Source organism: Onychomys torridus, chromosome 3 (assembly GCF_903995425.1).
Source record: "Onychomys torridus chromosome 3, mOncTor1.1, whole genome shotgun sequence".
NCBI lineage: Eukaryota > Metazoa > Chordata > Mammalia > Rodentia > Cricetidae > Onychomys > Onychomys torridus.
Window position 1 is genome coordinate 114962272 of NC_050445.1, and position 12649 is coordinate 114974920.

Below are 12649 nucleotides of genomic sequence, written 5' to 3' on the forward strand. Positions count from 1 at the left end.
ATCATCAAGTGTTGTGACTGTGGGTGGCCATTTCATGTTTCCTAAGTTTTCTAAAAGTCACATTTTACTTTTCTAATTAATAACAATTTAAAACACATATATTGTGGAAAACACAAGTAGCAAAAGATTTTTTTAAAAAAGAGAATCATTCCCAGCAGAATTTGTTAAAGTGCATTATTTCCTGGCAAAATCTAATGTTAATGATTTGGTTTAGGAAACAATCACTGCCATTTACCCCAGGCTTATCTGAGGGTATAATTTAATACTAAATATTTAACTGAAAATTGACTTTAGTAAACGAGGTGAGGAGTCTAACAGCTTGAGACTGTGAAAGGCAATGTGAACACAGTATCAGTGAGTCTTGAAACCTTGATCTTGGGAAAATGTCCTGTTAGTTTGCTGGGGGCTTCTGTCACACCGTAATCAGTTGATGATCTTGTTTCTAAGTTATTTATTTATTTACTCTTTAAAGATACTTTATTTAGCTGTGTTTGGCACCTAGGAGGTGGGGCCAGGAGGATTAGTTCATGGCCATCCTCAGCTAAACAGTGAATTCTAGGCCAGGCTATGCTATCTGAGAGCTTGTGTCAAAACAACCCTCTCTCCCTCCAGCAAATCAAAGAGATATCTTATTTAACATACTGTTAGTTTATTAGCATCAGCCAATCATACTATAATAATGCTTGCATGAAGCTTATCTAGCACACAGGCTTCTCTATAAGTCACATTGATAGCCTTCATGAGCTTAGGAACACTGGACAACATTTTAATGTTATAGGTAAGAGCCATTTTAAAGGGCAGAATCATGAACAAAAAGCACAAAAATGCAGAGAATGTGGTATTGAAGAGGCCATGAAAGTGATACAGGTTTACAGTATGTGACTGAAACAAAGGCAGTGTATTGCCTTGTTTGACCTTAACTAGGAACATGTGTATTGGACAATATGAAGTTTTAGAAATTCTACACATAGCTGTGAATGTCTACGGAAGACAAGCTGTGAGTATTGATTTTGGAGTTAAGCTAACTTTTAACAAGTGGTGAATTTGCAAGTACAGAGTTTTGCATAATGAAAATGGGCTGTATCCTTTTCCCTTGTGTTCCTGTCTTTAAATTAGATTCCATCAAACTCTTGACCCAGGATAGAAATGTTGTGTGAACACGTACTATTCTTTATCATCACATCCACTTGTTCATGTGCCTTCTAAATGCATTTCACGTCTGTTTTTCTTCTTCTTCTTCTCCTCCTCCTCCTCCTCCTCCTCCTCCTCCTCCTCCTCCTCCTCCTCCTCCTCCTCCTTTCTTTTTTCTGGAGGGAGAGACAGTCTTGTCATGTAGCCCAACTTGGTCTTGAGCTCGTGATTCCCTGTCACGCTTCCTAGTACTATGACAGCAGGCATGTGCCACTGTGCTGTGATTTTTCACTGACCTCTTGGAATCTCATTTTCTCTTTCTTCATTCTAGTCTCTATACTCCAAATTCCAAAATGTAGCAAGTTCTTTCTGTCATTACAGCTGTTGCCAAATCATTGACAAATTCTTGTAGCCTTGTCTTTAGTTATCCCTGTACCTCACCATGGAGAACTTCCTTTAGATTCTTAGTATGTATGATGGGCTGTTTTCTTTGAATCTCAGTGTATGTACTTCTAGGAATATTCTTTTACCTGGCTTACTTTTCTTACTAAATTTTTTCAATTAGTATAAATGTTCTGCCCCCCCCCCCCAAACATTTTCTGCCAATAAACTAACCCCTTCTCTCCCTCCTTTTCCCCTCAAATCTGTAGAGTGTGTTAGTGAGTCTGAGTTTGGAGTTGAAATGAAGCCCTTGTGGTTCATCTAGTGGCCTGGTTCTCAATGGGGAGGCACTCCACTAGTTACTCACACTACCTACTTCTTGAATTCTGCCTTTAGACACCAAGTTGTCAAAATTGGCAGAAAGAATAGAATTATTAAAGGTAAATTATTTAATAGCCGCCAGAAAAATCCAGCTCATTTTTGATAAATTGGGAAATCAGACTTATCAGATAAGTTGTCCCCTTTTCTGTTGAAGGAATATTAGAAAGGAAATGAATTTGATTTTTATATATATATAGAATTTCATCTTGTATATTCTCTATCATTTACAAGACAGAAATCAAATTAATGCTTGATGGTCTAATTAGAATGGAGGCTTTCCCTAAATTTACAGTTAAGTGTATCTTGGCTCTGAAGAATGTTAAATATGTAATGTCACACTAGGATAATAAAGGTCATTTAAGGCTGTTAACCTTAAAATGAAAAGCCCTTCAGTGTATACAGCATGTAATTGACATTTAACAGCACCACTATCCTATGAGCTGGTGACAAGTGGGGAATAACTTTAGCAAATCAAATGGCAGTTCCACTTGTTACTTAATAATTTGAATGATTTCCTTCCTCATTAAATGGTGGATGAATAAAGTGATGAAATAGTCATGCTAATATTTGATTTCATTTTATAGAAAAGAAATACTTGTAGAGACTAATAATCACTTTAGCAGTTTAAGTTGTTTGTTTTTAAGGACACAGGGCTTAACAGCCATGACCTAGGGGCCAAGTTCACTTTGCTTCTTGTATCTAGCCTGTGGACTGAAACTGAGTTTGCCATGCCACACTTCTTTATGGGTTGTCTGAACCCATCTTAGCATTGCACTGTAATGAGTGAACCAGCGGTCAGCCTGGAGGAGCGCTTGTCCTCCTCTTTACTGAAGCTGTGTTATATCTGTGTGGTTGTGATTTAAGTTAGTTTCCCCAGTTCAGGTAGATGATAGTATAACAAAGAAGTCATGCTGAATAAGCCTTCTTCAACTTCTTAGGTGATGGAAAAAACCACCCTAGATAATTGCCTGGATAGAGACTGTGAGAGATGCACAGTGCTTTCTCTTTACCACCTAGTTTGTCTTGTGTATTTTTAAAAAGAAAGCACTTGTATAAATATGTGGTATTGATTAGACACTGTTTTGAGAGCTTCCTAGTTCATTAAGCCCATGTAGCAGCTGTACAAGGTTGACATCTCCACAAAAGAAAAGGATGCTGCACAAGTGCAAGTGAAAACTAAATGAGCAGACAGTGAAACCTGAATTAGCAGCAGGGGCTCAGAGCAGTTCCGTGGCAGGAAGGGTAGAACCACAGTTAGAATGTAGCCACCTGGGTCTACAGCAGTGCTCTTGGGCTCTGTGGGATCTTTCTGCTTCTTTCACTGATTGAGAAAAGTCTTAGGTTAAGAACATTTAGTCACAGTGGGGCATGTTATTACAAAACCCTCTCAATTTGTACTATTTTCCTAAAGCCGCTGTATCAAGTACCACAAACTATATGGCTTACAGCAACAGAAATTAGTTCTATCCCAGTTCTGGAAGCTTGAATTACAAAACAAAAGCATCTTGACATCTTAGAGGCCACACCCTCTTTGAGACTATGGGAAGAATCTTTTTTATCTCTTCCTGGCATCTGTGGGTCCCAGCAGTTCTTTGCTTAAGTTTGCATTGACCCGCCTCTGCCTCTTTCAGCCATTCCCCCTGTCTGGGTCTTCTTTTTTGGGGATACCAGCCATAGTATACTAAGTCTCATCCTCCAGTAGGCTTGATCACCCAATTGGATTGATCACATCAGAATTATTGTGTGTTCCAGCTAAAACATTTAGAAATTCTGGGAAGGATGTGGGTTTGGAGGAGATACTGATCAACCCAGAACAGAGCTTGTGAGTGTAGAGCTCATGAGCCAGATATTTTTCTGAGCACCACTCATGTTGAGTTCAGAAAACCTATCCAGTGTTTCCCCCAGGAGAGCTGTGAATGTGGGCAAAACACATTTGTCATGTCATAGTGTCAAAAGGTTGGACACCCCTGCCTGGGAAAAACTGGAACTTGTATATCAAGAATATTGCGGGATTGTCTCTTTTGTTCTTGTCCTGTCCCTTATTGGTCAGTCTCCATCTAAGAAAAGGATTTGTCATTCTCACCTCTCATCTTTTCCACTTGCTGTTGGTCCTTTGGTCATGAATGATTTGAAAGCTGCCTTTCATTCTGGGCATTTTTCCTTCTGGAATGTTCTGTTTGTTTTTGAAGAGACATTTTCTTGCTTACTATAACATTTTAAGGTTGTTTGTTTTACCTTCATTTTTGTGAATTTGTGATTATTGACTCAGAAACTAGCCTTGGTGTGCTGAAGCTTGCATTTTGACCATGTTGTTGTAAAGGTCACTCCTGTCTATACTTCAGGATTTTGTGATTAGGTTCAATAAGTAGTCATAGTTGCTTTTATAATCTGTGGTTATTGTCATTATTACAATAGTAGATTTTGAGATATTTGGTGTTCTTCAAACTCTACACCTGAAGTCTACTCTATTCTTTTCAATTTCAAGGACAATTGGTCCAATTATATTATTTCCTCTTGCTTGTTTTACAGGGTGCCCGAGAAACGTTTGAAAATTATTACCGAAAACAGAGACGAAAACAGGCTCGTCTGGTGCTCCAGCCTCCATCAAACATGGTAGGCTTGCTTCCTGCACTCTCTGTACTTTTACCCTCTTCTTCCTGGCAGCTGACTGTGCGTGTGTGCTTGTGTGTCTGTGTCTGTGTCTTTGTTTATTAACGATGTGCACCTGCCTACATGTGCTTGTTGCCATTCTGACATAACTTTAGTGGATGTGACTTGAAGTAAGAATGGCAGTCAGTTTCTTGACAGTTATGTGTCGTTCATTATTATAAGTTCTAGGTATGTATCAGGTCAATTCATTCCCATTGTTAACATGTAGAATCGTGACATTATCATTATGTTTACTTCATAGTCTGTGAAGTTAAGCTTCCTGAGAATAAGTGACTGATTTTCATATCTTAAAGTAATAACACAGAAACAGTAACTTTGCTTTCTTTATTGCAGCATGAAACTTTAGATGGCTACAGGAAGTATTTCAATCAAATTGTAGGGTAGGTACATATTTAAGTTTCTGTATTTAATTTATAAGACTTACAAAAGATATACCTTTACTTGGGAAATTTTCTCCCATTCTTTGTGGTAAATTTGAAAAAAAAAAGACTTAGTTTTTGTTTTTTTTTCTTATAATATAGAAGAATCATTTTCTGGGTCATGGTAACATATACTTGTAAGTCAGTACTTGAGGAAGTTGAGAGAGGAGGATCATCCTGGTCCCCATAGAGATATGGTATTTCAACAGCAAACAAACAAACAAACAAACAAACAAACCATGAAAGGTACAGCATTATATTCTTGGAGGATACTTTTGTGACTAAATAAATGAAAATGGACTCATAATGTTATTATAATTGATGTTTTGTTTCTCCATTCTTTGTTCCCACATGGAGTGAGATAATCAGCCACACTGGCAGAATTTTTCCAGACAGTAAAATATTTTAGGCCTAAAAGAATTTAGCAATTCTGTCACAACTATTTGGCTCTGTGCCAGTGTGAAAACAGCTATGTATGATTCAGAAATCTGTGAGTAAGAGTATGTTACATTAAAATAACCTTTATTAAACAGGTTGCCACCAGGCTGATCCCACAGGCTGGGATGCAGTGGTTGTTCTCATTTAGAGTGGACATAGTAGCATGGAATTAGGATTACTGAAAAAAGATCCCCCTAGTCAAGCAGCTTGTTCCAACTATGAGATGGCAACTGTGCTTAAAAGCAAGGCAGCAGAATTTGATTCTTTTACAGAGCTCGCCTGCACACTTCTTCCTCCTTCCCTCACTTTTTCGCTAGCTTTTCTTCTTTCCTCTCTTTCTTTCTTTTATCAGATTTATATTGCTTCAGTTTCATGAGTAACTTTCATTATGCCTGTCATTGAAGGTTAAGGATGTAGTTACTCTAGAGTGCTTGCATGGGTTTGATCCTCAGCACTGCATAAAACAAGGTATGATGGCACATACCTATAATCCCAAATTTGGAGAACACAGGGGCTCGAGGATCAATAGTTTAAGGTTATCTTTGGCTACACCAGCAGTTTAAGGCCAACCTAAGGTACATGTGACATGAGACCTTGGTGTGTTTGATTTTTTGGTAATTTAAAAATCTGCTAATTAAGTTTTCTTTTGATTTTAATTAGCAGCAAGGTAATTGAAGATATATTTTAAATGCAAAATAAGCCACAATAAGGCTATTTAAAACATAAGTTTATAATTTTAAAAAATATCCCAGTATGAGTTTTTATTTTGAGGCAAGGTCTCATAAAGTTACTTTTAAACTCATTTTGTAGCTTAGGCAAAGCTTGCTTTAGCCTCCTGAGTTACTGGGGCTATAGGCCTGATTAGGGGAATTATTCTGATGTGTTGTATGTTGAATTCTTAAAATTAGTTTCTTGTATTGTATTTTAAAACTACATTGGAAGTAGGCTATATGAACTGTATATATTTTCTTCTTTTAAATTGTTGGTCTGTGTGGTTGACATTCATTAGAAATGAAACTTCAGTCTTGGGTAGAGTGTCTAAGATATTAATAGGATTGTAGACACATGCTCAATATATCAAGTAATTTAATTTATGATAATGAATAGCTTTCTTCAGAAAAAATTACTCTCTTTGAGTTAGGTGGCAGTGGTCAAGATATAACAACTGTAACCTCTGATATCTGTGCTTTCTCTTCTTCCCAATCTCAGCTTTTTTGTGGTTGAAGATCACATTTTGCATACAACCCAGGGCTTGGTGAATAGAGCCTACATTGACGAACTGTGGGAAATGGCACTTTCAAAGACCATCGCAGCATTGCGCACCCACTCGGTATGTAGGATGCCCCAGGAAGTGCTTACTTACTCCTGAGAATCTGCATACTGTTTGGTGTTGCACTAATTTCAAGTCAACATATATCTCTTTGGCAACCCCTATTTGGAGATTGTGGAAGTGGTTCATTTATATTTCTGAGTTTTGTAACACTGAGCTAGGCAAGCTCAGGCATATTGATGCTATCTGCAATAAGGAATATAATTCTTTTTGTGTCTAGCAGTATTCTGTGTATTTCAGATACTTTATTCTCACTGAGTACAAAGTGACATATTATCATTAGTACATTGTTCTATGCTTTATATTTATTCATTCAGAAAATATCTCATGTACTATACACATTTATACATATAGCTAAAGGATTGCTGTAGTGAATGTTAAGCTCTTTGCTTCTAGCTCTGCAATCGGCCTTCCTCTCTGCTTGCCTAGGCTGAGATGTCTAGGCTTTTGCTGGCCAACTGCTTGTTAAACTTAACTCATAGGAGGCATTAGAGGCAGGATAGTAGACAATTTGCTAAAACTTTTAAAATGTCAAATTGTCTTATTGCTGGCTACTCATCATTCCTTGAACAGTTGTCCAAGATAGTCCTTCATTGTTCCTGTTCCTTGTGCCTGGAATACCACTTCATTGGTATTTGCATGAAATAAGACTTACATAATCTATAAGTTTAATTTAGTGCCAGTCCATGTCACAGTAGTTTTATTACTGGCAGGGTAGGTACCTTACAATTGAACATATTATATTTTAAGCCAACAGCAAGTAAGAGCTTAGCAGTTCTAAAGAGAAAGCCTATCAGTTAAAAAACTACAAGTGGAAAAACATGCAAAGAGATGTAAATGATTGCCATTGAAGTCAGAATGTTTTTCCTGAGTGGGAGTAATGAAGTTCTGGTGAGCACACCTGAGAGGTCCTTACAAGCAGTTAGTATTCACTCAGACTGGTACAATTGCAATTACAGCCATTACCTTTTTTGCATATGTTCTGTTTATAACATGAAAGGATATAAAACAAACAAAAAAAAGGAAAGACACTAAAAGAAAGCCGAATCCAAGATAAAAACAGTTCTTTGGAAATCTATCAACATCAGACAGAGAAATTTAATTCAAAGATTAAGGCTGCATGCCATTTCATGATGAAGAAGACAAAGTCAAAGTCAGTAGTTTATCTCCTAGTCACAAAGAGGTGGGAAATAGGAGAGCAATAGCCAAGAAACAGGGATTGTAACAGAGACTTTGGAGTATAGCTGACTGAGACTGAGAAAATGACAGTGTCCAACAAGAGGCCTGTAGTAATAGGATAGTAAACTGTAAAGGGTTCATTGAGTGACAGCAAATCCAGATAGACATACATACATACTCTTTATCATGTTTATCACATTAATTAGCCCGATAAAAGGTGAGTTGCATCCAGAAGTATTTAATGGACACTTCAGATTATTTCAAGTAATAGGTTTGAATGTCCACTTCAAGCTAATTAAAAGATCTTATCCAATACAACACATGGAAGGAAATTTGGGAAAAATGGAAACATGTAAATAGAAAACTTAAGGTGACTTGAGTAGGTCCATTTATGTCAGTAACCCAGGAAACAACTTTCCAGTAGCCTTAAGGAAAGCTAAACCATGACATTGCCTTGGACAGTTTTTTTTTTTAATAGTAAACTTCTTCATCATTTATTATTCATTAGGCACTTACTGAAACAGTAAATATATATATATCATTGCCCTTTTTATGATATCTTTATTAAATGGGTAAATGCTTCTTTTTTTTTTTTTTCATTTACTAAGAAATTTTCTACTCACTCCACATACTATCCACAGATCCCCCCTCCTCCCTCCCCTTATACCCTAGCCCTCTTTCCCAAGCCACCCTGCATCCCCACATCCCCCAAATCGAGGTCTCCCATGGGGAGTCACCAGAGCCCAGCACACTGAGCTTAGGCAGGTCCAAGCTCCTTCCTACTGCACCAAGGCTGTGCAAGGTGTCACACCACAGGCACTGGATTCCAGAAGCCTGCCCATAGACCAGGGACAGATCCCGATCCCCCTGCCTGGGTGTCCCCCAACCAGTTTGAGCTAAACAACCATCTTCCGTATCCAGAGGGCCTAGTCCAGTCCCATGGGGGCTCCACAGCCACCAGTCCACAGTTCATAGGCTTCCATTAGTGTGGCCTGTCATCTCTGCATGCCCTCCCATCATGATCTTGATGTCTCTCGCCTGCAGTATCTCTCCTCTCTCTCATCAATTGGATTCCCAGAGCTCAGCCTGGTGTCTGGCCGTGGATCTCTGTATCTGCCTCCATCAGTCACTGGACAAAGGCTCTATGATGACGGCTAGGTTATTTGCTAGACCTGTCACCAGAGTAGGCCAGTAGTGCCTTGGGCAGTTTTTATATAAGGAGAAGCAAACTGTGTAGAAAACAAATAAAGAAGAGCTTCAAGCAGGGGGATTGGGGCTATTTTGTATTGATATTAATTTTGACACCAAAAAGAAAAGGATCCTCTAGAAGGGATGGTGTCCATAGAAGAAAAACATATGGTAATAGGAGAAACTCAAATATGTCCCCATTATGGGGACATTGAACATACTGCCATCAGATCCTGGGAAGTTGCATGGAGAACAAATGACAGTTATAACTGAGGAAATTGGAATATCAGAATTGATGAAATTTTAAATTAATAGCATATACTCTTTAATCTTCCTGTGGATACTGTCTTTGAGGTCAACTAAGCAATCAGAAGTGTGCATGCAAGGTTATATGTGGTACTTATTTGCAATTTTTGTTTTCTATTTATTTATGCTTATTTTGTATCCCTTGTACTGCTGTTCAGTTCCTTTTTTATTGTATAATTAGGCTTACCTAAGATGCCTGCCTTACTGAGTCCATATTTATCTGGCTTGAATGATCAAATCTTCATGTCTATTTCACATCACCAGTTTGTCGCTTTTAATTTTCTTCATTTCATTTTATTACATAATTATGGTTATTTGGCATTATTTTTCATAGTGTTGTCAGTGAGTTATTTTCAGTCTTTTGTATTTTCTAATATTTGCATATAAAGAAAGATAAACAGTTATTTTGAAAATAGCTTTAGGCACATGCCACAAGTTTTGATACAAAGGATTTCATTGTTGCTAATTTTAAAATAATTTATCCATTTTGGTTTCTTTTAAAACTTTTGTATTTTAATGTATTGATTGTTGAATCATCGGCCTAATTTTGTTTTCTTATTTAAAGAATTTCAAAATGTGTTTCCATGTGTTAAAGATACAGATAATCTTACTGAACCCTGCCTCCTTAGTTCTTCTCTGGTTGAGTCTGCTGTTGTTAACTTGGACTAGGAAATGGTTAGATCCCTCCAATAAGTGCCTTTACCAGGTGGTGCATTAGACAATGTCATAAGTAAAAATGTAATTTTTTTCATGAGATAATTTTTCCCTTTTTCCATTCCCTTTAGTCCTACTGTTCTGATCCAAACCTTGTGTTAGATCTGAAGAACCTCATTGTACTCTTTGCTGACACACTTCAGGTACGTGCATTATTGACACTTGCTTTTCTAGAGTAGGATTCCATCATCTAGGAATCATTGGGCACTGTCCTAAGCCTGACTCACTCCTTTGAGTTTTTAATGTTTATTCTTTTCCTAGAGCTAGATCTTTCTACTTCTTTATAGCAATAATCAGGGTTTTATCTTGATCACTTATTGTCTCTTAAATAGTTCCTACTCCTTTGTTTTCTCAGAGAAAAAAATTGCTTGTACCATTTGAAAAGTTAGACTTTTAAGTGTCTGTAATTGCAACATAGCAATTGTAGTGTTATTCCACTGCCATTTTTTTAGTGATGGTTGGTTGAGTCATGTTAGAGTAGCATTAGGTGTTAGAGCGATGGTAGCAGCTGCGCTTTCTCTCTGTCCTGGAGAATTGCTTTGGGCAGTCAGTAAGTTACCATATGGGGAACTCACCTGAGAGTATATGTTGATTCCAATTTTTATCATTTTCTTTTTTATGACTGACCTAGGAATTTTGATGTGTATCTTTGAATTTTTTAGAGCTAAACACTAGATATTAGGTAGAGATGAGCAATTCTGATGTCATTTTTTTCATTATTTAAATAAAGAAACATCTTTTAGCACTTAATCTTTTGTTTATTTAAAAGGTCTTCTTTTAAAACAAACCTATTTCCTTTCAGGTGTATGGTTTTCCTGTGAATCAACTTTTTGATATGCTTTTGGAAATCAGAGACCAGTATAGCGAGACTCTGTTGAAGAAGTGGGCAGGGGTTTTCAGGTAAGGGTTGCAGTTGTTTCTGTGTTCCTGTCCTCCCCTGCCCTATGCAGATGTACCTTTGCGGGAGACAAACAAGACTTTACAGATATAATGAGCACCAAGATCATGTGGCTTATGTTTCTCTAACTGCTCCAATTTATGATCCAGAATTCTCATGAGTTGTAATGATTTGCAAAATGATCTTTCAAGGTATTCTGTGTCAATACTATATTAGTATCTGCTCTGTTGGGAAAGCCCTATAGCCTATTTGTTATGTTTGTTTCCTTAGGTAAAGGCAGATTTATTGGTTCAATCCATTCAGATTATCTTGTCTTTTTACTCTATTTTGTAGTTTTTGTTTTTCCTGAAGATCATACTTAGTTTGGTAGTGGTAGTTAAGTCATCACAGATAGTATGACCTTAGAAAAAAATGTATTATTTTACAGACAGAGTCGCCTGTGTCCCAGGGTGTCCTTGAACTCCTGGTCTTCTCTCCTCCACCTTTTAAGTGCTGGAATTATTAGTACATCATACCTGGTCATTTTTATGAGCCATTCACTTTTTGATAAGTCATGTTATCTCTGTTCATTATTCTTCATAAGCAGAGAACTGGCTTATTGCAGTCCATATTTGAAGCATGTTATTTAAGTAGTTATTGCAACATACATACCATAATGGGAAATTATTCTGGAACATTTCCTCCCAGCACAGTATTCTTGGGACTGTTTTCTTGGTACACATCTCTTGTCATCTCATTTCAGATGATATGATTCTATACTTATACAACATCTGGACCCTACCAGAAAACTCTTAGAACTATTAAGCACCCTCACAAAGTTGCAGGACATATATCAACATATTGAAGTAGGCAGCTTTACTATATTCTAAGATCAAGCTTGCTGAGAAAGAACTCAGGATAACAATCCCATACATCATATGCTATATCCTCAAATATACATAAAAATAAAAAAGAAACCTAGAAATAAACCTAACCAAGGAGGAGAAAGACCTCCACAATGCAAAGGACAGACTCTGAAGAAGACACTGGCGGACCTCCCATGCCCTTGGGTCAATGGGGCTAGTATTATGGAAATGGCTCCATTGCCCAAAGTAACATATAAATTCAATGCCACCTTCTTTGGAATCCCAGTCTCTCCTTTACTTCAAGAGTTCTTACCAGTTGCTTGTGTCTCCTTGTCAGTTTATCTCTTTTTCAAGTTTACTTTTAAACCTTCACTCTCATCTTTTAATCTTACTCTTCACAGTTCGTGAGCATAACATTATTTATTTCAATTCATACACATATTAATGTAAATGTATACAACTTCTAGAATTCAGATGTATCTAATGCTAATAATTGCTTTTATGGTAGGGTTGTCTCTACAGGTAGTAGATAGAGACAGGAATAGTCACAGCATTCTGTGATTTAATGTGTTTCTGTTTAGATTTCTTTCTTTTTTTTTTTTTGGAGCTGAGGATCGAACCCAGGGCCTTGCACTTGCTAGGCAAGCGCTCTACCACTGAGCTAAATCCCCAACCTGTTTGGATTTCATATGAAATTTTCTGCTTTCAGAGGACTCTTAAGGTATTCAAGGAGAGAGAACTTATTACTGATTAGTACATAGCAGAAGAT

General features: G+C 37.3%; 1 protein-coding gene across 5 annotated transcripts in view; it reads left to right on the plus strand.

Annotated features, from left to right (window-relative positions):
- Positions 1-12649, plus strand: part of Exoc6b (exocyst complex component 6B) — a 470758-nt gene that overhangs the window by 212414 nt on the left and 245695 nt on the right. For all 5 annotated transcript variants that reach the window (XM_036180693.1, XM_036180694.1, XM_036180697.1 and 2 more), the window contains 5 exons: positions 4423-4506; positions 4897-4943; positions 6630-6750; positions 10209-10280; positions 10940-11037. In XM_036180693.1, the coding sequence (XP_036036586.1) occupies positions 4423-4506; positions 4897-4943; positions 6630-6750; positions 10209-10280; positions 10940-11037 (422 nt within the window). The remainder of the gene's footprint in view (positions 1-4422; positions 4507-4896; positions 4944-6629; positions 6751-10208; positions 10281-10939; positions 11038-12649) is intronic.